Consider the following 26,755-nt stretch of genomic DNA (forward strand, 5'->3'; position numbering starts at 1 on the left):
TTACTGCTCCTGGCTAGTTTCCAAAGCCCATTCCACATGCTGCCACAGTTAACTACTAATACCTGTACATCTCTGCTCCTGCATTAAATCAATTGATATACATTATCTTGTTTATAAAACTTAGCTGCTAATATGGCTCTCACACCATTTTTCTTTCAAAAAGAAGACAATCATCTCACCTCCCTTCCCCCGGCCCGCGTGTGCATGAACATTCACCCCAATCTTGCCTTCTCTGTTCCTGCAAACCACTTGATGCGCTGCCTCGTGAATCTGCTGTGCGTGCGTGCGCGCAAACGCACACCACCTCCTCGCATTCTCTGTTCCTGCAGTCCACTTGATCTCTGGGCCAGCAGGTGCTGCTTTGTTTATATCCACGCTGCTCCTCGTCTGTTTGCATCTCTCAGGTCCCGCGCCGCTCCTCCTCTGCCTGCGTCACTCCCGCGTCCCTGTCCGCTCCTTGCCTAGTGTCAGCATCTCTGGCTGGTCCCTCGCCGCTCTGTTGTCTGTCCGCTTCTCCCTCGGTTCCCTCGCCATTCCTCTTCCGTCTGCTTCTCTATCTAGCCCCTTGCCGCCCTGTGCAGCTCCTTCTGATCTCTCTCTCTCTCTCTGCTGCAGGCCCCCCGCTGTCCTGAGACTCTTTCTGTATCTTCTTTATTCCCATCACACACTTTGCTACTCCACCGGCTCCAATGCCAATGTAGTGAAACTGTTATGTTCAGATGACAACTGAAAATCCCACTCTGTCCAGTCTACACCTGGCTGCTCTGATTCCATAACTACGTGCGCTACATCCACAATGCCCTTCTTCCTTTAGGCTGGGGTTACTTCACAAGCCACCCCATGTAGCTGATCTCCAGGCCCTAGGAATCTGCTGCACCTCTCCTGTGCTGAAGCAGGTTTGGTGCATTGAAACTTGTGATCTCCATGCCGGGGCTGTACTGGGACTGCCACGCTCCTCCTCACAAGCACTGCCTACAGAAGTCCCAGCTGTACTTCTAGAAAGGTGTAAAAAAAACAAACAAACAAAAACACACCCCTGTGGTCTCCCAGCTTTTCTCCTGCTGCTATTGGTGTCTGCGGTCCCCTGCCGGAAGCATTCAAGGGCTAACTTCCCCTTACTTGCTCCCTCTTTTATAGCCTTATCTTTCACATCCGCCCTGGAGAACTGGCTCCTGCCCTGCTAATCCCCCACCCCCCCTCCTGTAACTTGCTCTTCCTAAATCCTGTCCCACCCCTATTCATTTACACCCCAAGGGTCCCCACCGTTAGTAGCAGGGACTCATCCTACCTAAACTGTAAACCTCGGAGGTGGCTGAAGGCCAGGGCTCCCATTTTGCGCCTCTGGCCACCCAGGGTGGCCGCGGCCGCTCCAGATGTTCAGTAAAGAATGGAAAGTAGGGAACCCCCCCCCCCCCCCCCCACCCACCTTCGGGGCGCAGCAAGGCTGCCGGTAACTGCCCGCGGCCGCTCCTCCCTTCACTTATCCGCCCAGAGTGGGAGGAGCGGAGAGTGCGGAGTCGCTTCCACGCGCGCGGCAAAAAGCAGCTCCAGCTCCGTCCGGCGGCGGCGGCGGGCAGGCAGCTTCGGGGCTTCCGCCTCCCAGGATGTCCGAGAAGGTCCCGGCGCCGTGAGCAGAGAGCCCCGAGGTGGGAGAGGGCTGGGCGGCTCTCGGTGGTGGAGCGGTAAGTGACGCAGGGCAGGGCAGGCCCCCCCCCCGCCTTTTAGCGCTGCTGGGCTTGGGGGGCTCCTGGCTGGGAAGCCCGGGTCCCGTCATTGCCCCGGAGCTCGCGGGTGAGAGTTTCCGGGAACGGGCTGTGACTCCGAGGCGGCTGCTGGAGGGGTTTGTTTGGGGTTTTTTTTTATTTTCTTCCTCTTATTATTATTATTTGTGGCGCGCGCGCGCTGCTCCTGTCATTTCAGGGAAAGTGGAGCGGAGAGAGAGCCTCTCGTGCCTTTTCCAATAGTTTTCAAAAAAGGAGGCGGGCGAGGTTCTGGCCCCCGTAAACTCGAGTGACGCTTTAAGGAGTGTTTGGCTGCTCCGGGTAAGGCTTGTTTGCTTCACGTGGAATTGCGCCGCTTAAGTTTTCTTTCCCCCCCCACCAAAAGTGCGGTAACCATTATTACCCCCGCGCTCTTGGGTAAATATCGTGCTCACTCTGCAGACCTTCCTCCCTCTCGGGAAAAAGCCGCTTTTTTTTATGCCTTTTTGCCCTGACTGAAGCTCAGTGTTCCTTCCTGGTTGTTTGCTTAGGGTTATTTTTAGCTTCTTCTAAGTCTGACCCCTAGGTGGTTAGGGGAAGCTTTCGTCAAAACGTTAAGACAAACGAGAAGCTGTTAAGTTCTGGCAACTTGTGGCTTGTTTTGACTTTGGACACAGTCTGGGGGCGGGTGCTGGGAGAAAGCAGCTGGAACTCTGGTCAGAACCGCTTGTAAAATCAGATTTATATGGATGGGTTACGGATGCATTTATCATACTTAAAAAAAAAAACGTGAAGGTTTTTGCATTTTAATTCAAGCTCTGGAAAGGGAGACTAGCTTCTGTCATAAACACATAGAGCTATCAAAGGTTTGCAAGTGTGCTATACAAAGTAGGATTATGTTCTCCTGTGCGGTGGACAATTGGATTTTTTTTTTTTTAATAAGTTCGGCATGTGGTGAAACATACCATCCCAAAGATCAATGTCTTACCTGGCTCTCTCACAAGCCCAGCACTGCTGGGTCTTTGAGGCTGAAGGTGCAGGAGCTGTGTAACTTGACATTTTGAGGCAGGAAAGATGGAGATGTGGGGATCTGTTCACTTCATCTCTGCATATAATAATTTAAAGAGTTCTGCTCACTGAAGTATCCCACAGCAGTGATCTGGACTCTTTGGTTTGAGTCAGACTTTAATTCATCTGTATGTTGGCATTGCAGATGTCTCAAGCATGCCAGTTTGATAAAATAATCTTCTACTGTTTAGTAAGTGCCGTTCAGTCCTTCTCCATAGTGCACAGCAGCACCTCTGCCTTATGCAAGAACCCTCAGTTACAGCTGTGCAACCAGCCTGAACTAGTTCATAAAATACTATACTTTCAATTGTAAAATTAAATACAAGACAGTGAAAATGTATTTTTGTTTAAAAACATGCACCACATGAAAACAGAATATGGCAGCAGATAAAGACAGCAAGATCCATGTAGGCTGCTTCCTTGAAGTGCTGCGTGCTACAGCAACCAGCCAGGACCCAGGATGATGAAAACACATTCTGTTGGTAATATACATTGTACAATAATTTTAGTACCCTTTAAGTCATTGTGCCCAAATAAGCATGCTCCTCAGCAAAACTGGGAAAGCAGAATTTAAGATCACAAGCCAGAGGCAGCAAAATATTTCTTTGGGCAATGTGTTTGCTTGCCATCTAAGCAGAATACTACTAAGACTTACATGTCTAGTTATTTATGTGCACAGGTAAGCAATAAGTGGCCAGAGCTCTTCATTGCTTGTACAACTATGAAGAACAGATCTTCATTAATTAAAGTATTACACCATAAAAATAAATAATTAAAGGAGAATGTGGGATTTAAAATGCACATAGGCTTGTGCAACTGTGCTGGGAATCTAAGGAAAACAATAGCTAGTTGTTGCTGTTGCAGGTTTTACACTGTTCACATCAGACCCCATTGTCAAGGCAAGAACCTTCTGCTCGCTTTGCCGTGTTTTTCTTTGCGCTGTGCATTCCTTTGCTGGATGAAGCAGATATGTTGTGGACATTGCATACAAGGAAAAATGAGCTAAATCTGTCACTTCAAAACCAAAGTTGAAAAATGGGCTCTTCTTTTGTGAATATTCCATAAATTATACATTTTAACTTTTGGGCTTGTCCTCGTAGAAGCAAATTGTAAATGTCCTGATTTCCCTTCTTCTTTTTTTTTTTTTTTAATGAATATATTTGAGAACTCTCGGTGACTTTGAATTTTCTAGAGATTGAATGTGAATTCTATCTAGTGGCTGGTTTGTGTTATGTTTTTTGGAGGGGAGATAGAAGGATCATTGATGGTGGCATTGTTTCTGTAAAGTGCAGTGCTAAATGTACCCATCTACATGACCATTTCTTATAGTTACAGGTCCATGATCTACTAACTTAGAAGAGGTAGGGAAGGAAGATATATATTGTCGGCACAGGAGAATCAGGTCTCCAGCTCCCATTCTCTGTCCCAGATGTGTTTCTCTGTCATTATAATTAGGAGAATAATCCTTTAGTGTGAAACTAGAGAACAAGGGAAGTGGTGGTTCAGATCATGGTGGCATTGTGATTGTATTGTAGAGAAGGATGATCACAATGATAAGGCTGCTATCATTGACTAATGGAAAATGCCTTTGATTGCACCACACCTTCTTATCATGGATGCCTTGTAGCATCAGTGAAGAAGAAGGCATAAGATGATAGGGTAATACCTATTCAGGTTACTATTGTACATTTGTAATATTGCTGTATATACAAACAGGCAGCAGGAATACGTTTAAATAAAAAATATTTTGTAGGGCTTTTATTTATTTTTTTTTCTGAACAGTTCTTGTGACTGGGGACCCTTTTGTGAAGTTACTTTGTTGTATCTTCTCTCTTTTGCTGCTGCTGCTCTCTGTGGTCAGTTTGCACAGCGTAAAGTGAATATCCAACTTTTTTTTTTTTTTTTTTAATGATTAAGAAGGGCACACGTAAAGAGGAAGCCTAACAGGCGACCCTATGAGTGTAGGGGCATGAAGTTTTGATTTTTGCCTGAGGTTTTGAAGATTGTTGGTATATGGCATAGTCTCCCCTCCTGTGCCTGACAGACCGACAGACAATGACTGTAAGGTGGCACTGTGGCATTTATCAGTGTGTAGCAAACAGTCATGGGTGGGCTGAAAATAAATGTTCATTAGCCATTCACGGTCATTGAACTCTTTTTTTTTTTTTTTTTTTTTCCTCCTTTTTGGGCTCTTCTATTTATGTCGTAGCATTGCAGTCCTGACACACAGATAGTGTGCCGGGATAACTCCATGTTTGTCTCCTGAGTCATGCACAAGTTCTTCTTGACTCACCACAGCAATTGCTGGATGTGTTGGGCATGCTAATGCTGTCTGACCCTGAGGATTCTGGCCAGAGAGTCGGAGCTCGAGGTCGTAGTGCCTGCACCAGGAGAGTATGAGAGGAAGGCTGATATTTAGCATCTCTCCTTTCAAATGTAAAAGAATGCTGGTGTTTTTGTCACAGTAAGGTACGTCACCTGGCTTCACAGGGCCTGTTTTCCCCTTTGTGTGAGTTCTTTGATGAACAGCTTTGTCATACTTTGCTGATGAACTTAGATCGGGGCTTTATAAACGTAGAAGCGTGCCATATGTCATACTTTTTCACTGTCAACCAGCTCTCATGCCCTTCTGTGATCAGAATATCTTACGTATTGCAATTCTTACTGCCCCACTATGTCTTGCTACTTCAACAGCTCCATCAAGTGTTTATGCTAAAACTTTTGCTGCTGAATATAGTTGCCTAAAATTTATCTAGTTACATATAGCTGAATAACTGAAAATAACTTTTTTTTTTTTTAATTTTAATATAGCCGGTTAGGTTTTTAAGTTATCCGGTTTTGTGTTTACCTCACTCCCACCTGGTCATTCTAAGGTAAGGCCCGTTGAGACAGATAACTTGTGAGTTATCCATGTATATAGCTTTGCATATTGACCTTTTAAATGTTTTGTTTCTACTCTTTTTTTTTTTTTTTTTTGGGAGACCACAAAATAAACTTTCTTCTTCTGCATCCATATTCATCCATGAGCTCAGCAACAGTTTCTTCCTGCCCCCCTCCTGCTGTCTTCACTTTCCTGACTCGGGCAGTAATGAGGAGAGGTTAAAGTGGGCATGCTTGGCCGTGATGAGCCTGGTAAAGCACCTTACACTGCTAATGTTAGACTTGCAGCAACCAGGGCCAGATTTAGGAATTTAGTGCTTATGGGCAGAGTGCATGGGATGGCACCCCCCTTTGAAGATGTGCCGGTACGTGGCCCTAATGCAAGCAGATTCCCCTTTGTCCTGGATATTCAGCACCTTCAAAATTTGGCACCCTAAGCAGTTGCCTATGCCAAAATCCAAGCCTGGAAGCAGCGGGAAGAATATTCCAGCGGTTCAAATGATACACTTTTTTTTTTTTTTCCTGGTGGTAGCAGTTATACAGGTGGCACTCGTGGGGGCAGCAGCACTTGCAATTACAGTAATTAGAGAGTATTGGGGGAATTGGATTCAGATGACAGCCAACACTGGACCCCGACTTTTACGGTTTGGGGTGCTGATATGCAGACATTTTGGGGGAAAAAGCATTATGCAGCACAGGGCTGCTTCTACAGCCGAGTCATAAAAGCAATGGGCGTTCAAGCAGCGTTGTTTGAATTATCAAGACAGCTGCTCAACCTGTAAAAATATTGCTAGCAGTATTTTTGTTATGGGTTTTACGGTTGCTGGGTTTTGATCGTAAATATTACTACCCTCAACATGAGGCTTGGGAGTAAAAGTTGCTAGGCTAACAGAATGGAGGTAACCTGCGAGGAGCGGCAGTGCCTGCCCTTGACAGAGGGCTCGGGGGTGGTCCGCACAGAGCGACAGTTGCTACTACGTGCAGCTTGCTGGGCAGACTGGATGGCCCATTTTGTCGTCTTCTGCCGACTGTTACTAATGATCCACTCCCTTTCGTCCTTCCTTTCTTAAGACACTAGCGTTTTCATTGACTCTTTTGAATCTGTCTTCACTCAAGTCAATTTTGAGCTTCAGTGAGTAGGAAACAATCAAACTAGGCTGGCAGATTGCCGGGCAGCGTATTCTAAGTGCAGGGCTTCTCAAGTCTGTAGCTAACAGGCTGCAAACAAGCCTGGTTTTCAGGATGTCCAAAATATATTTAAAAGTCGTTTCGTCAAAGAACCAAGTTAATTTGCACGTTCTGGTTACTGTGAAAATCTACAACGGAGTATAATTAACTTCTCTCAATATATATATGTCAATATGTATAGTCTGAATATCAAAAACCAAAATCACCACTAAAGAAGGTGTACTAATAAATACTATCAAATACAAAATCACACCATTCCTCCCATCTTTTTCAAAATGAGCAGACCATGTCAACATATAAATTCTACTTATCTATATAAATGTTTAATTGTTAAAAAGAAAATTATTAGTGAAGAGATTGATGGTTTCATATGGGATTAAGACTGTTAGCACCGGTAATTGGTACCCAGGGCCAGTGGAAGCCATAGGCCTGGGCCTAGGGCGCCGAGCATTAGGGGGCGCTGAGCAATGGTATACCGAGGGGAGGTCAGGGGGAACCAATGCAGCCGCCGGTGGACCTCATCCCACTGATGGCTGAGCAGTGAACTACCGCTGTGCTGTGTACCGGGGACACACAGCAGGAAGATCGGCAGGGCTGTGGTGGAGCTCATGTCGCCACGGCCCGAAGAAGAAGGTTGCGTCCGAACCTGCAGGTGCTCCTCCTCCTTCCTGCCCGTGCGGCACCGGAAGAAAACGTTGTAGGAGCCGCAGAGGCAGGAAGGAGGAGGAGCATCAGCGGCGTGCAGAAGAGGAGCAGCGTTTACAGTCATCCGCAAATCTCAAGTCGCAGTGGGCTGAGAAGAGGAGGAGGCCCGATAGCAGGGCCGCCGCGGATCCCATATTGCGGGCGGCCCAAGAAGATTAGTGCCGCTGCAGAACCCATCCTGTGGCGACCCGTGAAAAGGAGACCCAGAGGCAAGAGAGAGGCTGAGGGCCTGTGGAGTGTATACATGAGTTGAGTTGAGAGAGTGTGTGTGTGTATGAGATATGAGAGAGTGTGTATGAGATATGAGAGAGTGTGTGTGTGAGTCAGACAGCATGTGACAGTGAGAGCCTGTGCTTGAGCAAAACAGCATGTGGGAGTGAGAGACTGTGTGTATGAATGATTGTATGAGAGTCTGACTGTGTGTTTGAGGGAAGCATGTGAGAGTCTGACTGTGTGTTTGAGGGAAGAAGATAGAAAAAAAGACAATATAAAAGGAATAGGCAAAAAAATAAGAAAGGGAAGGTGGAACAAAAAAGCCTGTGACCAACTGATTAAAAAACTAAGATCAGACAGCAAAGGTTAAAAAAAAATTGCTTTATACTGATTGGTAATGTGCAAGAGTAGCACTTTCTCTATGCGGATCTCACAATGTATGAGATCAACATGGAGGAAGTGGAAACTCACGGGGCCTGCACAGAGGAGGCAGCAGAATGGGCCTCAGTGCCAGTAGCAGCAATCAGCACCTCCCCAAATATCCACATGGCAGCAGTGACAGTGGCAGCAGAGGAATGAGAGAGGCTCCGAGGTTGTTGGCAAAAGAAAGAGAGGGGGGTCTGCCTTTAGTGTGTGCATGTGTATGAATGGGAGTCTGCCTGGGGGTGTATGTGTGTGAATGCATGGGTGCCTGCCTGAGGGTGTGCCTGTGTATGAGAATGAATGGGTGTCTTCCTGGGGTTTGTATGTGTGAGAATAGGTGCCTGCCTGTGTGTGGTGTATGTGTGTGTGAGAATGAATGTGTGCATGCCTGGGGGATGGTGAGGGAATGGTGTGAAAATGAATGGGAGCCTGCCCTTGGGGTCAGTGTGTGTGTGTGAGAATGAATGTGTGCATGCCTGGGTGTGTGTGTTTTTGTGAGAATGATTGGGAGCTTGCCTGGGTGTGTGTGTTTTGTGTGTATGTGAGGGAGCCAGTGAGAGTGAGAGCATGAGTGTGTATGAGAAAATCCAGGGGAGTAAGAGTTTGGGTGGGGAGGGGTGGGGGGAGAGTGCCTTATAGCCTGAGAGTGTGTCGGTGTCTGTGAGAGCGAGAGGTTATGGTGGGTATAAGAGCATGAATATGTATGTATGTGACAGTGTATGTGTGAGAGAGAAGGAGGATAACCTCCTAATCCTCGACAATTTCAGGGTGACTGGAAATCAAGAGCTCCCACGTATGGACAGCAGGGGCTTTTTAAAAATCCTTATTAGTTTTAATTATTGGGTGTTATTTGATATATGTACTGTTTTGAAATATTTTATTGGTGTTTGGGAAATTGTAAAAAAAATGTATATGAGTTTAATTACTAGAATTTCTATTTATCAGTAGTTCTAAAATATTCTTTTATTAGTATGGTTTTACTATTATAACTGATGCTTTATGTTTCTTGATTTTATTTGTTTTATGAGGAATGGTGGTTCTGTTTTTCCATTGTTAATACACAGAGTCTGGCTTCTTGGGGTTTCCATTTCAGTTTTTGTCTAATTTGTGCTCCTTTATTTTGTATTCTGTATTTGGTGAGGGTCTGTCTCTGCTCTGTGTGTGTGACCACGATGAGAGATTCTGCTAGCATAGGGATCTATAGCAATCTGGTTTGTTTTGTTTCCTCAGTAGGTGGTGTATTGGTATTCTAGGACCCAGTGTAATATTTCCCTTGCTTTTTCCCAGGTAGGGTTATTGTTGTTTGAGTCCTTGGTGTTATTACTGTTATGTTACGATGGGATTGCTGTATAGATTTTGAGTGTCTTTTTTGTGGGGTTTTGTGTTAGTTCACAATGTGCCTGGCAGTGGAAGGTGTTTGTGCTGCTCTTACTGTGAGGTGACTCCAGAATTTGAAAATATCTTTTACTGTGATGAGCTGTAAGGGAAACATTCAAGCTCCATTGTTTGGGGGAATTTTCAGTGGATGCACAGAGTTACAGAACTGGTGGTGCAGGATTTATATTGACATTCTGTCCCTTCCTATATATTCCAGACTTCACTCTCATAGCCATATAGAATTAGTTGAATGAGGCTATCAAATAATTTTATAGTGTGAAACTGGCCGGCTTTTTAAAATTACGCAGAAGACCCTTTGGACTTTTTTATTAACACTTTTTTTTTTATAACCAATTTTAAAGCAGGATCCATGCTATAGAGGTGGGTGTGATGAAGAAATGTCATTTTGGCTCCCCCTCCCCAAAAAAAATAATTCTTCTGTCTATAGATTAGATGCCACTGATTTTCTGTGACCTTAAGCATTAGTACAAGAAGGATTATGGGGAGGATGCTGGAGAGGCAAACAAATGCATTCGCCCCCGGGCGCTGGAGACCCTTGGTGTGCCACTGGGTGCGAGTCCCATGGGGCCGCAAGCGGTGGCAAAGAGGAGTGGAGATTTGGCGGGCTGCAAGCGGTGCCCAACCTGCTCGTGACCCAGAAAGCAACATAGTTGGCGGGCGTGATTGAGAATGAGGTAGGATTTGGGGCCGAGATTTGGGGGGGGGGCGCAAAGGAGAAGGCTCTCCTGGGGCGCCAAATCCCCTTGCACCGGCCCTGTCAGTACCGCTCTGTTTGTATAATCATTAACCGCCAATCTTCCTTCCTATTTGGTTCATATTTTTTTGAAACAATTGTTTCTTAAATGCAAACAAAAAATATTCTAGTGTCCAGTTAATACCTATATCCAAGGATTTTAAATATCACATGGGCAAAAAATAAAACCAAGGCATCTGATCACAATATCTTATTGTTTGCACGATATCTTTTTGGTTGCATTGAAGAAAAAATTGTTTCAAAAAATATGAACTAGATAGGTAGGAAGGTGGTTGGTGGTTAATGATGATTATACAAACAAAGTGGTACTGATTACCGGTGCCAACAGTCTTAATCCTATATGAAACCATCAGTCTCTTCCCTAATCATTTTTTTTAACCATTAAACATTTATATATATAAATAAAATGTATATGTTCATATTGTCTGTCATTTGCATCCCTTAAGGACCAGAGTTGAGAACCCCTGCTCTGCAAAGCGAACTTAATTTGTCTGCTTACTCTCGCTCTTCTCTTTACAAAGTACAGTCGTGTGTGTCCCCCCCCCAAACCTTATGCACGTCTTTCTCTCCTCCAGCACCTCTAACCCTCGGCAGGGGTGATTTTGTGCTGGGTGATGCTGGGCCACTGGGCTGGAATCTTTTTGGAGGGCCAATGACCCATGCAGACTAAAAGGTAGGAGTTGTGGTCGGTGGCCTGTTTTGACCGAGACCGGAGGAATACATCAGAGACTAAGGGAGCAGGAAGTGGCATCACAGGCTTGCCTGGGCTGAAGGGAAGGGCACTTTTGCTGGACCTTGGAGGAGCAGGACAGCTGCAGACTGTAAGCTGTTGTAAGAGAGAGACTGCGGTAGCAACATGGACAGGAAGTGTTTGAGACAGAGCAGTACCATTGAAGGGGAGGAAGATGCAGAGAAGGTCTCCCACCCCTGTAAACTGAACTTTATACTAAATTCCTCTCTCATAACTCGTAGAAGAACCCACATGGATTGTCTGCAGCAAGCTTTGTACTACTAGATTTTCACTTTTTTTTTTTTATATAAACAATTTTTATTGAACAAACAGAATAAACAACCACACCGCCAGGGGGGGGGGGGGTTACACTTCACCCCTCCTGGCATCAATTCCATACAGTATAATGAAACGTTCAAATAGTAATCTCTGTTTTCTCCCCCCCACTCCCCCACCCTCCACCCGTTGAATATGTGATGTAGGATTAGAAGGTCTCCGACTTGCCGCCCTCCCCTTGTCAGCCCTATTATTCCAACCTTCCATTACAGCCTACCCCACCCTTTCCCCCACCCATCCCACCCTGCCTCCCCCGTATAGGAAATGATAAAGAAGAATGTCACGAGTAGATGATTCCGTACTTCCCCATCGACTCAGTGGTTGAGAATTAGGCTCCTTGCACGATGTGGTAAAGCCTGTATGTAGTCATGCCAAATCTGAAGAAACTTCCCACGCTGTTGAGGACAGCCAGCGGACGCCATATGGTCCATCTGCATCATACGGTGTAAATGAATCCGCCGTGTCCAAAAAGAAGGTCCCTCTGCCTCTTTCCAGGCAAGCAAGATACTCTTTTTCCCCACAGCAAATGCTTTCCGCAGAAACCAACGAGTCCCAAATCCCCTAATCAGAGGTCGAGGAATGCAATCAAAAAGAATCAGATAGGGAGAGAGAGACAGAGTGACACCCAACAATGTGTTCAGATATCCCACAATTCGTCCCCAAAAATGTTGAATCACCGGGCAAGCCCAGAAAACATGTGTGAAATTGCCCAGCTTACAGCGGCATCTAGGACAGTTAGCATCAGATACCAACCCAGCATAATGTGCGACCTGCGGGGTGATATAAGCCCTATACAACAACTTCATCTGCATTTCTCGATAGTACATATTATTCGTAGTGCGGGTGAGCGTGCGCATGCTGGATCGGAAGACCCCAATGGGCACCTGAAAGACCCCATCCCGATTCCACCTACTCACTGCCGTTGAAAACACGTCGTTGTTTAACCCCTGTAGGAGACTTTGATAATAGCGAGACAATGAAGGCACATGAGAGCTACTCAGCTGAAGGAATTTTTCAAGAGTTTGAAATTGCGAGAGGGATTTGTATATGTCTGGTAGTGCTCTCCAATAATGGCTAATCTGCAAATATCCAAAGAAATGAGTCCCTAATAACCCATAAAGTGATTGAAGGTCAGTAAAGGAATAAGGCCTTCCAGAGGTGTCAATCAGGTGTCCCATTAACGTTATCCCTTTAGCAGCCCAATGACGAAAGATCGAATTCTGAGAGCCCGGAGTGAAATCTGGATTTCCCCATATAGGGGTCAGATAGGCACAACAGGCCGCAATACCCAGCTGTTTAGTCATCACCTGCCAGGCAAGCCGTAATGGCACTATAAGTGGGTCTCGTCGGACCGTGGGAGCTAACTCCCGTGTAGGACACATGAGGACATAGTGGGGATCTAGCGGGGCAAGTAAAGTCTGGTCAGCCAGCAGAACTACCGAGGTAGAGGTCCCCAAAATCCAGTCTCGGACTATGCGCAAACTCGCCGCTACCGAATATTGAAACAAATCAGGGACCCCCAGACCCCCATTTGGACTTCAACCAACGCAACGAGATGCGTGCTTTTTTCCCCCTCCAAAGGAAGGTTCTCAGCAGGGTATCAAAACTCCCCAAATCTTTCCGCGTGATCCGAAAGGGAATATTTTGTAAGACATATAACCATTTTGGCAAAATGATCATTTTAAACAAATTAATACGCCCACCCAGAGAAAGTGGAAGGCCCCCCCACACGGCCAATTTGTCACGCATCATAACAAGTAATTTAGGAATGTTTAATGAATATATCGTGGTTGGGTCTGGGGAAATGAAAATCCCCAAATATTTGAAGGAACTCCCAGCTGCTTTTGGGAAGGTCCCCTGCCAGTTCTCAATCAATGTGGGCGGGTACCCCAGAGCCTCTGATTTATCCCAATTTATACGTAAGCCAGAGAATGTTCCATAGTCTCCAAACAAAGCCAGAAGAGTGGGCAGGGAGCGGTCAGGAGAGGTGAGGAAGACCAAGACATCATCTGCAAAAGCCGAATATTTATAGATCTCTTTTGTCTTCTGAGACGAAAACTGTATGCCCCTGATGGTAGGGGTGGCCTGCAGTGCTAATAAGAGGGGTTCTAAGTTAAGCAGGAATAAAAGAGGGGATAAAGGACAGCCTTGTCTGGTACCTCTATGTATGGAAAAGGGAGCAGATAGCATTCCATTCACGGAAATCCGCGCCTGAGGGTCACTATAAAGTTATTGGATAGCTTGTAAAAAATAACCCTCGAACCCCATCTCCCTAAGAACTTGAAACAAAAACCCCCACTCAACCCTATCAAAGGCCTTGTCAGCGTCTAGGCTCGCCACCAAAAAGGGAAGGCTGGATCTGCGACATAGTGTCATCGCCGCGGTTATCCAGCGAATATTTGTCAGGGCATACCGTCTTTTGACAAATCCCACCTGACCTGGTTTGATCAGGTTGGGTAGCAAAGCCCCCAAGCGGTCGGCCAATATTGTGGCAAGAAACTTATTGTCTACATTTAACAAAGAGATGGGCCGATAAGCCGTAGGCTCCAGTGAGTCCTTTCCGGGTTTGGGGATTAGAGTCACGTGGGCCATATTACCATAAGGGGGGAACGAACCCCGTTCCACCAGCCTCGAGAACACCTCTGGAAGGAACGTAGTAAGCGGTTGTACCAGGCATTTATAAAATTTGGAACTAAAGCCATCAGGTCCGGGGGCCTTAAGTTTTTTGGCGTTTTGTATGGCTTTTCGCATTTCCTCCTGAGTGATAGGCTCATTGAGCCATCGCTGTTGCGCCACGGTAATCGAGGGAAGCGCTATTCGGGCGGAAAAATCCTCCCATCGGTCCAGATTCCAAGTACCTGCTTGGTAGAAAGTAGCAAAATAATCTTGAAAAGTTGCTAGTATATCTGGAGTACTGTTAACTACCTTGCCTGACCCAGATTTCAGAGCCGAAATATGGCGTGACCCTCCCACAGAGTGCACCAGGGAAGCTAGCAATTTCCCGGTCCGATTCCCATACTGATAAAGTTTAAAACGATAGTACTGGATGCTTTTTTTTGCCCTTTGATGCAACAATGAATTTATCTCAGCCTGTAGGGAGACATACAAGGTACGCTGTCTTGCAGAGGGAGTGGCTATTAAAGCTAGCTTAGCCTTTTGAAGTTGGGCACTAAGCTTTAAAAGTCGACTTTCGACAGACTTCCTCCAATGTGCTATATAAGAAATAACATCGCCCCGCAGGACCGTTTTAGCTGTGTTCCAAAACAAAACAGGGTCCTCCAGGTGTTGTGCGTTATTGGCCGCAAATTCCTCCCACCGTTCCTTAAGATACGCCTGAAAAGCCATGTCCTCTGCTAAAAAGTATGGGTACCTCCACTGTCGCTCCCTACGGTCAAGCGGGCTAGCCTGTAACTCCAACCATATCGGAGCATGATCAGATATTAAGACATCCCCGATCCCCGCTGAGAGAACCTGAGAGAAATAGGAGGCGCTCACAAAAAAATAATCTATGCGAGATTGGGTCGCATGTGCCCTTGCAACATGTGAAAATTCTTTATCAAATGGATGAAGCATTCTCCATGAGTCAACCAAATGAAGGGTAGTTTCCAACGCCAGTAGATCCCTACTAGGGGTCCCAGTATAGGGTGTAGAGGAGATCCTATCCCAGGCTGGGTCTTTTAAGGCGTTAAAATCCCCTCCCACCACCAAATGCCGATCTACATAGGGGAGCAGCACCTGACTTAAAGTTTTATAAAAGCTTGCCTGCTGAGAGTTAGGGGCGTACATGCAGCAAAATACCAAGGGGGCATGATAAATCTCCGCCTCCACAATCAGATATCTCCCATTTGGGTCCTTTAACACATTAGACACGTGAAAGGGAATATTCTTCCGTACCAGCAGTGCCACACCCCCAGACCTAGAGGTCGTCGATGCAAAATACACTTCACCCACCCAGCCTTGCTTTAGTTTGGCATGTTCCTCGTCTGATAAATGAGTTTCTTGAAGCATGACTAGATCTGCAGAGTTTCGCCTCATGGCTTGTAATATCTTATATCGTTTAACAGGGGAATTTATACCACATACATTCCAGGACAATATTTTAGGCCCCTTATTAACCATTTTCCGGAAGAAAGAATCGGAGAAGGACATTATGCTCTCGGTGTGTGCAGGAAGCTGGCCGTCCCAGCTGGACCAGCCCCCCCTCCGACTCGAACCACCCACTCGTGATTACAGAAATTAGAAACCCCCGTTCCCCAAACTCCCTCACTTCCCAGTCCCCAGAATCCCTAAAACCCCCAGCACCCACCCCCCCCCCCCCCCCATTGGATCACGTTTGACGATAAACTTCACTTTTTTTTTTTTTTGTGAAAAATTTTGCCAGATTTTGATTGCATAAAAGTTGTGTGGTTTTTTTTTTTTGGTTTTTTTAACATTGAAATCTACAGCAGGGAACATCTCTAATTTCTTACAAGAGCATTCACAGTGTGGGAAATCTTTTTATTTTTTATTTTGTCCATTTTTTAGCAAGCAGAATTATGTCCTCTGTTTCCCATGATAGCAGCTCTTCCCACCTCAGCAGGCTGTAATCAATGGATAGCACGTCACAGCAGCCACAGTGGCAGTGCATGAGACTGAGGGTCTGCTTTATAGCATTTCTATTCCATGGCTGTATGAAACGCTTTGTGTGTGTGTGGAAAAGCATGAATCATGCATGCGTTAGAAGTGGGCCCTGACTGTTTACTCTTCTGATTCAGTAAAAAAAAAAAAAAAGTGCATGTTTACCATGGCAACCCCAGTAGCACATTTGTATATTGTGCTGCTGCTGCTAAGATAAAGAAGCTCCTTCATAAAGTAAATGCTTGTGTTACGCACATGCACAGCACTGTATGGATTTCTTGGCTCCGGCCAGCCATGATAGGGACATAACTTGAATTGCGGCCACCTGATGCTGTTTTTGCTTTTGAGACCTGTGCTGGGCCCGGAGCACTAGGCCATCAGCTGGTAGAGGGAGGGGGAGGTTGGAGCTGGAAGGGGGTGGTATTTGATTGAAAAGGGGGGAGGGGCTGTTCACTGCGCAATATTAAACTTTGCTGTTTTGTGTGTTTATGTTAGGACTGCTTCTAGAGGCAGCAGGGGAGAGGGAGTAGGAGGGTTTCACATGGGGTGGGGTGGGGGTGTCAATCAGTCTGCTATGGTTCTTTAATAAGATGGCGAGCCCGGGCAAAGGGTCCACCATCGGTCTGCTTTTGGGGCTTTCTAACTGTAGGTATTTTACCATGGGGAGGGGGCATACCCCTGGGTTTTCTAAGCTGGTACCCCCCCCCCCCCCCCCCCCCCCCCCCACACACACACACACACACACACACTGTATTTTTCCAGTTGGGGAAAAATACTGCGGCTTTGTAAATTACCCCTACGTTCGTACCTGAGGCAATAGAAAGTGAAGTGACTTCCCCAAGGTCACTAGGAGTGGCAGCAGGAGTTTTATCTTGGCTTCCCTGGTTTGCAGCCCCTGCTTCTCTAGCCAGTAGGCTACTCCACCACCCCATCCCAGAAGTGGAGCAGTAGGTGCTATCTGATAGTTTCCATTCTCATATCTTATGCTTAGTTTAGCTTTGGTTTCATTTACTTGATAGACATAATTTGTGTTGAGACATCCAAACGGTTTTCAAAACTAATAAACAGGATAATACAACAAATAGGCTGAAAATCAATAAACAATTTAACAAGATAATATACAGTATGGCCTTTTAGCCTTCTCTGGTTCTGACTACAGTCATTCCTCTCTCCCTCTGTCCACTAATATCCTTCCTCAAAAAAACAGCAAAGCTAAATGGCTTAGGCCTGGATTTATCAAAATGCGATAAGTATCGCATGCGATAGCAAAAGGGGTGTGTGTTATGCTCCTAGACAGTTTATCACAATTTACGCTAATACCTATGTGAAGAGCTAAGTTAGCACAAATTGCGATAACTTTTTCACACTTTGTGATAAGTGCCAGACCTGTTGTATTTCCTGCATACAACCACTGGAGGACCATTTTTAATGGGGAGAGAGAGAGAGAGCACCTAACCATAATGCCCTCTCCCTAGATAGGTATTTATATCCCTTTGGGAGCCCCACCTAGTAACTCGAGGTGAGGTTTAGATATTAGTGTAGGGGGTTAGAGGCCACTTTAACATTCAACGTGAGACGTACGAACAGAACAGTGGTCTCTTGTGAAGATTTGATGCAATGTTCTCTCCATCTACCTTGATGGACTCTCTACCTGGGTAACATCAAGCTAGGTTGAGAGAACATTGCACAAATCTCATCTTTGAGTGAGTTTCCTCACTCCGAAGGTCATCAAATCTTCACAAGAGAGCACTGTTCTGTTCGTACGTTTCACATTGAATGTCAAAGTGGCCCCTAACCCCCTACACCAGTGGTTCTCAACCCTGTCCTGGGGACCCCCCCCCAGCCAGTCGGGTTTTCAGGATATCCACAATGAATATGCATGAGAGAAAATGTGCATACACTGCCTCCATAACATGCAAATTTTCTCTCATGCATATTCATTGTGGATATCCTGAAAACCTGACTGGCTGGGGGGGTCCCCAGGACAGGGTTGAGAACCACTGCCTTACACTAATACCTAAACCTAGTGTGAGGACATCATGGCTAGTCTCTCGCTCTCTTGTTCTCTCTTGCGAAAACGCCTTAGCGCATTTTGATAAATGAGGGGCTTAGTTACCTGTTTTAACTACCATTCTCATTTTTCTTCAGTTTATCTTTAATATTCAATACAGTTAACTGCCTTATCCTCCACACTGGAAATGGCAACTCAGTGCTGGTTTATTATTAGATAAGACAATAACATAAACATTTGATGACTTATGCACTGCAGGTACAAATAAATAGCTAATTTCAATCAAAGTTGCAAACACTCATGGTAAGGACAAAGCTTAAATCCAGTCCACTCATCTGAGCCAGGTCAAGTTCCACAATAATTCCTCTTCCTGCATGAACAGTCAGTATTTGAGAGACAACTTCTACTTAAAAGACTAATACAGAGCTTCAAGACATCACATCACATAATATAACAGCAGCGTACGTAGAAAGTAGAGCTCATGGGTCTTCTTCAAAAATCCCACACTGTCAAATGGTGGTGTAGCCATCTAAATGCTGAGAGCACAAAACTTTTGACTCCCCTCGTCACTAATCCAGATTCTCTAGGATGGGACCATGTACCAGGCTAACAGCCTATCTCTTCTCAAGAGATTCTGCGGCTCTGCATGAAAGACGCTAGACCCTGTACAAGGCCTGCCAGAGCACATTTGGCACTGATAATTCTCTTTGTATTTCTGGAGTGCACTCGCCTTGTTTTCTTGTTATTTCACTTGACCTGTCCTAATAAACAACCTGGGTGCACCTTCGGCCTTATCCCTTCTCCCCTACATAACTTTCAGACCCATAGGCCTCTTTCAACGGAAAGGGGGCTCTAGGAGTCATGGGATGAGGGCGAACGGGGGTAGACTCAGGAGTAATCTTGGGAAATATTTCTTTGCAGAGTGGGTGGTGGATATATGGCAGAGCCTCCCCAAGGAGGTGGTGAAGACAAAACCAGTATTTGAATTCAAGAAAGTATCGGATAAACACAGAGGATCTCTGAAGGAGTGATGGGAATTGCAATGCTGAATTAGTTGGGTGGATGGGCAGACTAGAAAGGCCAAATGGTCTGTTTCTGCCATCACATTTCTATGTTTCTATTTGTCAAAGTCCTCTATAAAAGACTCCTCAGAAAAATTAAAAATCATGGAATAGAAGGCATTGTCCTATGGTGGATTGGTAAGTGGCTAAAAGACAGGAAACAGACAGTAGGACTAAATGGCCAGGTTTTCAAATGGAGAAACATCATTCGAGGAGTACTACAGGGATTGCTAATGGGACACACACAAGTGGGAGGATGGGGAACAAAATGTATAGCATAGTGTGCGGTTCTGCTTGCCCCATCTCAAAAAAGGCATAGTGAAACTAGAAAAGTTGCAGAAGAGGGTAACAAATAATGAGGCTGGCCCTGACCACTTTTGATGACATCACAGTTAATGGCCCCTGACTGATTTTTGATGATATCCCCAGAAGTCCAATTGAATCATGTGGCCAACCTGCCCCAAATATGACCCCCCCAGAACATCATCAGAAATGGCCCTTATCACTTTTGATGACAACAGAATTAATGGAGTCTGTCTGCTTGTTGATGACATCGCCAGAAGTCCAAACAATTGCTATTGGGGTGGTGATACAGCCAGAAGCAGGAGTTCCTGATCCTGGAATTCAAATTTACTGCTCTAGGGTGATCTATGATGTGGCAGGAAGCTCTCTCACTCTGTATGTACATAGTTCAGGGAAAAATCCCCCTTCCCTCCCAGAAGTTCAAGCAATTGCTATTGGGGTGGTGACACAGCCAGAAACAGATGTTCTTGACCCCCAGAATTCCTAATTATTGCTACAGGGTGACCTGTGAAATAGCAGGAAACTCTCACTCTATGCTCAGTGACCAGAAGAAATGATCAGGAGGTTTCAGTAAAAAAAAATGCACAAGCCTGACAGGCATTCAGAGTGAAATTTGAGCAGATCCATTGTAGTGCTACAAAGAATGTAGTAGGGTGGGGATCTAGAAATTAAAATAAGCGAATAAAAGCCTTGAGTTTTTAAATACAGACTGTTTTATAGCTGCACACAAAAACCATGCGTGAGGAACTGTTAAATATAATTTATTATGACCCAGAAGCAATAGGAAGTTTTGGTGGGATAAATCATCTTTTCCAGGCTGCTAAAAATGTAATGAAATAGTGACCAAAAAAACAAGTAACATAATGGTTTTGCAGACCTGCTAGGAAATGTTTTAAAAGAAACAAAACAATGATGTCAGATGTGTACGCACAATGGCAGCCTATTTAGTCGACATCTGCTTTGCCAATTATAACAGCGACTACAAATATATATGTAGCACAGTGGGGTGGAGATGTGGTTTGGGGGAGGGGCATGGGCAGGACATGGGCGGAAGCGAGCGAAGATTGGCTGACATCATCTTTATCTCACCTGTCAATCAGTTTGATAAATGATGTAACCATACTATCGATAACAGCTGCCTTATTGGCAATAAAAGTGCTCATTTGTATGCTGCTGTTATGCTAGAGACCAGGTATCCCTATCCAGAAACTCTCTGAACAAGTTCATTAGCAGAATTCTTAAAATTATATTCCTCTGAGCATATTTGCCACAAATGCAGGCACTGACTTACTGGTAAACTCATCTTGAACTGTCTTGGATAATGACTTTGAAATCTCAAAAAAATTGCTTCTCTCTATTGCTTTACAATAGAGTGTTGTCTTTAAATATACTTGTTCTTTAAAGATGAATATATCCAGAAAGGTAAACTGTTTTTAGAAACAATTCAAAAGCAGAATATTACTCCATTATAGAACAAAATTTCAAATTCTGTTGTCACCTCAATAACAATGACACAAAATGTCACTCAGAACCTACACAGCAAACCTTCCATATCAAAAAAGTACTAACACTCAGAACTCAAACAGAAACAAAGCTACCTATGAAAAGGTAGCAATGCCCTAGAACATTATTACTATTTATTTCAGCAGGGAAAAAGGGTGGCTTTCTGGTCAAAGCAATGGGCTGATAACCTGGGAAACCACTGAGATTCCTTGTGGCCATGAGCAAGTTGCTTTTGTATTCTATTGTCTCAGGTACCCTCTTTGAGGAAGGACCGTATTGTACCTGAGTTCTAAGAATGCTTTGAGCTGCCTTGAGCATTATTTGGAAAGGCAAGCTGAAAATCGGACTGTATTATATTGGCAATATACCTCTTGTTGGGAAAACAGAACACACATACACAGAAATCACAGGTTAGCAGCATACCTCGTTGGTGGCTCATACAGAACAGTCCTCACTAAACGCAGAATAAGCAGCCATCATTTTATAAATAGAAATAGACATGTAGAGTCCTACTCATGTAAAACAAAGAACTGCCACCAAGGGAGGTGGGACCTGTAACAGAAGAAAGCCCACCAGGCTCACTAGGTTTGGACTTGATGAGTTGGTGGTTGCTAGGTAGATCCAGGAATAGATGAATCTTCATGACCCACTTTCCAGTTCAGAGTATCTTCACCCCTGCCCCTTCATCCCAGCCACTAAACCACAGGATCCCTTAACAGAACGAGTGTAACCTGCACGGAGCAGCAGTTACTACCCTTAACAGAACATAAGAACATAAGAAATTGCCATGCTGGGTCAGACCAAGGGTCCATCAAGCCCAGCATCCTGTTTCCAACAGAGGCCAAACCAGGCCACAAGAACCTGGCAATTACCCAAACACTAAGAAGATCCCATGCTACTGATGCCAGTAATAGCAGTGGCTATTCCCTAAGTAAACTTGATTAATAGCCGTTAATGGACTTCTCCTCCAAGAACTTATCCAAACCTTTTTTTGAACCCAGGTACACTAACTGCACTAACCACATCCTCTGGCAACAAATTCCAGAGCTTAATTGTGCATTGAGTGAAAACAAATTTTCTCCGATTAGTCTTTAATGTGCTACTTGCTAACTTCATGGAATGCCCCCTAGCCTTCTATTATTCGAAAATGTAAATAACCAATTCACATCTACTCGTTCAAGACCTCTATCATATCCCCCCCTCAGCCGGCTCTTCTCCAAGCTGAACAGCCCTAACCTCTTCAGCCTTTCCTCATAGGGAAGCTGTTCCATCCCCTTTATCATTTTGGTTGCCCTTCTCTGTACTTTCTCCATCGCAAATATATCTTTTTTGAGATGCGGTGACCAGAACTGTACATAGTACTCAAGGTGTGGTCTCACCATGGAGCGACATAGAGGCATTATGACATTTTCCGTTTTATTAACCATTCTGTTTGCTTTTTTGACTGCTGCAGCACACTGAGCCAACGATTTTAAAGTATTATCCACTATGATGCCTAGATCTTTTTCCTGGGTGGTAGCTCCTAATATAGAACCTAACATCGTGTAACTACAGCAATGGTTATTTTTCCCTATGTGCATCACCTTGCACTAGTCCACATTAAATTTCATCTGTCATTTGGATGCCCAATCTTCCAGTCTTGCAAGGTCCTCCTGTAATGTATCACAATCCGCTGACACAGAGCGGCAGTTACTACCATAAGCAAATTGCTGTTCAGACTAGACTGCCCATTTGGTCTTTATTTGCCTTCATTACTCTGTATTGTATGTTATCCCAAGGCAGGGAAAATACCATACCAGAAATGCAAGTATATTCTTTACTTACTGTAGTTTCAGTCGAATGAGGAAAATAAAAGCATATCTTGAGCAAAATATTCACAAGGAAAGCACACTTAATTGTAAGTAACAAACATTGTTTACTGAGAATAACAGTGTGCAGAAAGGAACAGAAAAATGATCAGTATGGAACAATCTATACAAAAATAACCCAGCACTCTTCCTAATGGCATTGTCCTGGGAGGTTCATAAGCAAACCCCCTTTATGTGCCTTGTTCAGCTTAGCACAAATTAAACAAAAATCTTCTTTAGTGTGTTACTGTGTATAGCTAGATGGAGTGGTGAGGCCCAGATATTAATTGAGTTTGCAGTATTCAGTGTGCAGTTTACTTCATTCCGTATCAATTCCTCTGAATGCTTGTAGGTATGACATGAAAGGTCTTTGTCACAATAAGTATCCACTTTACTTGTCTGGTGCAGTGAGTGCTGGAAATTTCTTGTAGTTTAGAATCACACAGGGAACCCACAGTACACTGAGTAACTAACCACCATGCAACTGCACCTCTGCTTGAACACTCGGAAATGGGCACTTTTCTTCAGGCTCGATTGCCTCCAGGCAAGAGCTCTCCATTATGTATACTGCCAAACAGAATTTGGTTAAGGCTAATGAATCTAGCCTTAGAAGTTTTTCTCCCTCTTTCAGTTTCTCTGTGCTTAGGATAAGGAGTCTGAAGTGTCACCTTTCTTCAAATCTGGCTCACATACTACCTTTCTCTCACAAGCTGTCTCATATATATATATATATACACACACACACACACACATATGCTCTCTCCCCCACACACACCAGCTCGCATGTTCTCCTAAATACACATGCACACACAAGCTCTCATGCTGTCCTGTACATACAGTTATTTATTTATTTTAGATTTATATTCCGCTTTTTGCACTTTTTTTTTTTTTTTTCAGCGCTTCAAAGCGGATTACATTCAGGTACTGGAGGTATTTCCCTATCTCCAGAGGGCTTACAATCTAACAGGCCGATACAGTACAGTGCGCTCCAGCGGAACGCACTGTTAACTCGCGGTTGGATTCGTGTTTTCGACGTGCTAGCTTTACCCCTTATTCAGTAAGGGGTAATAGCGCGTCGAAAATGCGCGTCCAACCCCTCCCGAACCTAATAGTGCCCGCAACATGCAAATGCATGTTGCGGGCACTATTAGGTATTCCCGTGTGATTCAGAAAGCAAAATGTGAAGCCAAGCCGCACATTTTACTTTCAGAAATTAGCACTTACCCAAAGGCTGGTGTTAATTTCTCCGGGCACCGGGAAAGTGCACAGAAAAGCAGTAAAAACTGCTTTTCTGTGCACCCTCTGACTTAATATCATGGCGATATTAAGTCTGAGGTTCCGAAAGTTAAAAAAAAAAAAAAAAAAAAAAAAGTTAAAAAAAAAAAATTGAAATAGGCTCGCGGGTTGAAAACCGGACGCTCACTTTTGCAGGCGTCCGGTTTCCGAACCCGTGGCTGTCGGCGGGCTCGAGAACAGACGCCGGCAAAATTGAGCGTCGGCTGTCAAACCCGCTGACAGAGCGTCCTGTGCGCGCGCTGGGAGAGGTTTTTACTGTATCTTCCCGTAAGTTTGCACCTGAGGCAAAGGAGGGTAAAGTGACTTGCCCAAGGTCACAAGGAGTTCTCACATGCTCTCCAGTACACGCACACACCCCTTCTGGCCTCTCCAGATGATCTTTGGTTTTCTTCACTTCAGCTGCTGGCAGGTTGGGCTCCACGGGGCAGCCATGCAATCTGTTCCCTCTTTCGCCACCGGAATTTCCCCAATGGAAGGGAGGCATCCAGCACTCTATTGGCTGGAGCACTGGGGATTGTTCAATTGGCCTTCTCCTTAATCTGGCGCTGGGGGGGAAGGTGAGGGTGTGGGGGAGGGTAAGAGACCTTTGGAGGGCTAAGTATAGTTCCCTTTGGAAAGACAGCTATAAAAGAGCTCACTTCAGGGAGAGCAGGAGTCTCAGCTGGGAAAGCTCTCACTGGCCAAGGAGTATTCAGCAGCTAATAATCCTTTTGTCAAGTGGTTAATGAGTAAAATATTCATGTGAGATTGATACGCTTATTAAAAGAATGAAGATTTGGCGTTAAAAAAAAAAAAAAAAAGCTTGCAGATAGCATTCCTACAAGAAACACACTTAAATGATAGTGAACCTGTGATGCTTCAAAAATGGTGGGTGGGGGAGGCCAGATTCGCCTCTGCTCCTACCAAAATGGCTGATGTAGCTTTGCTTATCCATAAAGATTTGCCATTGGTGGTTAAACAAGAGATTAGGGACTCAAGAGTGCTGTGTGATCTTATTGAGTGAGTTTGATATAGGAAACCCATGGTACTTTGTATTCTCTATGCCCCAAATGCTGACAGTCACTCCTTCTTTGTAGAGGAGATCAAGCAATCTGATCCCTACTATAAACAAGTGTTTGATCTTAGGAGGTGACTTCGTCGTATTTGGTAATCCTGAACTAGAATCTCACCCATCTAGGGAGGGATGGTATACCTGGGAGGTGAGGTATTTCCTTTCTGAACCCTGAATTTCACTTAATGGATTCCTGGAGGTTGCTTCACTTCATGTAGCCACTGAGCCGCGTTTTCAAGAATACTTAAAAGTAAAATGCAAATACTTAAAATGCAAATACTTAAAAGTAAAATGGGCGGATTATGCAAACAATAATGCCACTCACCTAGATAATCAGAAACAGTTTTGGCAAATGGCCAAAGCTTTTATGGGAGGAGATATAATAGGCCTATTTGATAAAACCATAGGAAGGATATGGATAAGGGAGAGCTTATCCATATTTCTCCAGTTAGCACATTTAAAACTAATTGGAGAAAGTTCTTTTTCACTCAATTCACAATAAAGCGCTGGAATTTGTTGCCAGAGGATGTGCTTAGTGGAGTTAGTATAGCTGAGTTTAAAAAAGGTTTGGATAAGTTCTTGGAGGAGAAGTCCATTAACTGCTATTAATCAAGTTGTCTTAGAGAATAGCCACTGCTATTACTGGCATTAGAAGCGTGGGATCTACTTAGTGTTTGGGTACTTGCCAGGTACTTGTAACCTGGGGTAGCCACTGTTGGAAATAGGATGCCGGGCTTGATAGACTCTTAGTCTGACCTAGTATGCCATATCTTATGTTCTGGCTTCGGTTACATAAGCAGAAGAAAACTCTGGCTAGTACAAATACGAGAGCAAAAGAGGCCTATTTGTCAATACAGGTAGCTTTGAACATGCTACTACGTCAAAGAGCCAAGAAAAGTATCTTGTTCTATAAATTTAAGCTATAGCAAATAAGCAGGGAAATTGCTGGCCCGATTTAATAACATCTTCAGCAGGGTCTCAATTTATTTCCACCTTAAAAACCAAAGAGGGTAAACTGATGAACGCTAATGCTGAAATCCTAAACACTTTTGAAGATTTTTATGCAAAGTTTTATATTCAGAAGATTTTGATGCGACTGAATGCCAGAGGTTCTTAAAGAGTTCCCAAATGAGGACACTTGACCAGCAGCTAAATTTTATTAAACAGACCAATAAGGAAATGAGAGTGGGCATCCTCAAATATCAACTGAATGCGCCCAGGCTGAATGGCTTCAACACTGAATTTTATAAAATCTTAACAAGCAAATTTCTCCTTTGCTTTGTGCAATGTACGCTGCTCTCATAGACGAAGGAGAATTTCCTAATGGTTCCAGCAAAGTGTTGATTACAGTCATTGCTAAGTCTGTAAAGGATCTGACACAGGCGTCTTCATACAGCCCAGTCTTATTTTTGAATTTTGATCAAAAGTTTATTGCAAAAATCAAGGCAAATAGATTTGGCTTTAATTCTACAAAAATTTATTTCCCAGGGACAGGTGGGCTTTATCAGGGGTAGATATGCCTTGGCTAATGTCCAAACGCTCTTAACAGCTATGGGAGAGGAATGCCACTGATGGTTAGTTTTTATGCAGAAAAAGCATTTGACAGGATAATGGCCATTCCTATTCTGTGTCTTATAGCACATGAAGATGGTTGGTCTGTATTAAGAATGC

The 26,755-nt window shown here is 44.5% G+C and overlaps 1 protein-coding gene across 3 annotated transcripts in view; it reads left to right on the forward strand.

Moving 5' to 3' along the window:
- The first annotated feature begins 1,165 nt into the window (after positions 1-1,165).
- CPNE2 (copine 2) overlaps positions 1,166-26,755 on the forward strand; it is a 455,723-nt gene continuing 430,133 nt past the window's right edge. Inside the window, exon 1 of one of the 3 annotated variants that reach the window (XM_029608729.1) lies at positions 1,166-1,682. In XM_029608729.1, the coding sequence (XP_029464589.1) occupies positions 1,388-1,682 (295 nt within the window). In that variant the 5' untranslated portion in view covers positions 1,166-1,387. Of the gene's footprint in view, positions 1,683-1,899; positions 2,043-26,755 lie in introns of those variants that run through there. The other 2 variants (XM_029608728.1, XM_029608731.1) reach the window with 2 other exon arrangements.

This window comes from Rhinatrema bivittatum, chromosome 7, assembly GCF_901001135.1.
Source record: "Rhinatrema bivittatum chromosome 7, aRhiBiv1.1, whole genome shotgun sequence".
In the NCBI taxonomy this organism is placed as follows: domain Eukaryota; kingdom Metazoa; phylum Chordata; class Amphibia; order Gymnophiona; family Rhinatrematidae; genus Rhinatrema; species Rhinatrema bivittatum.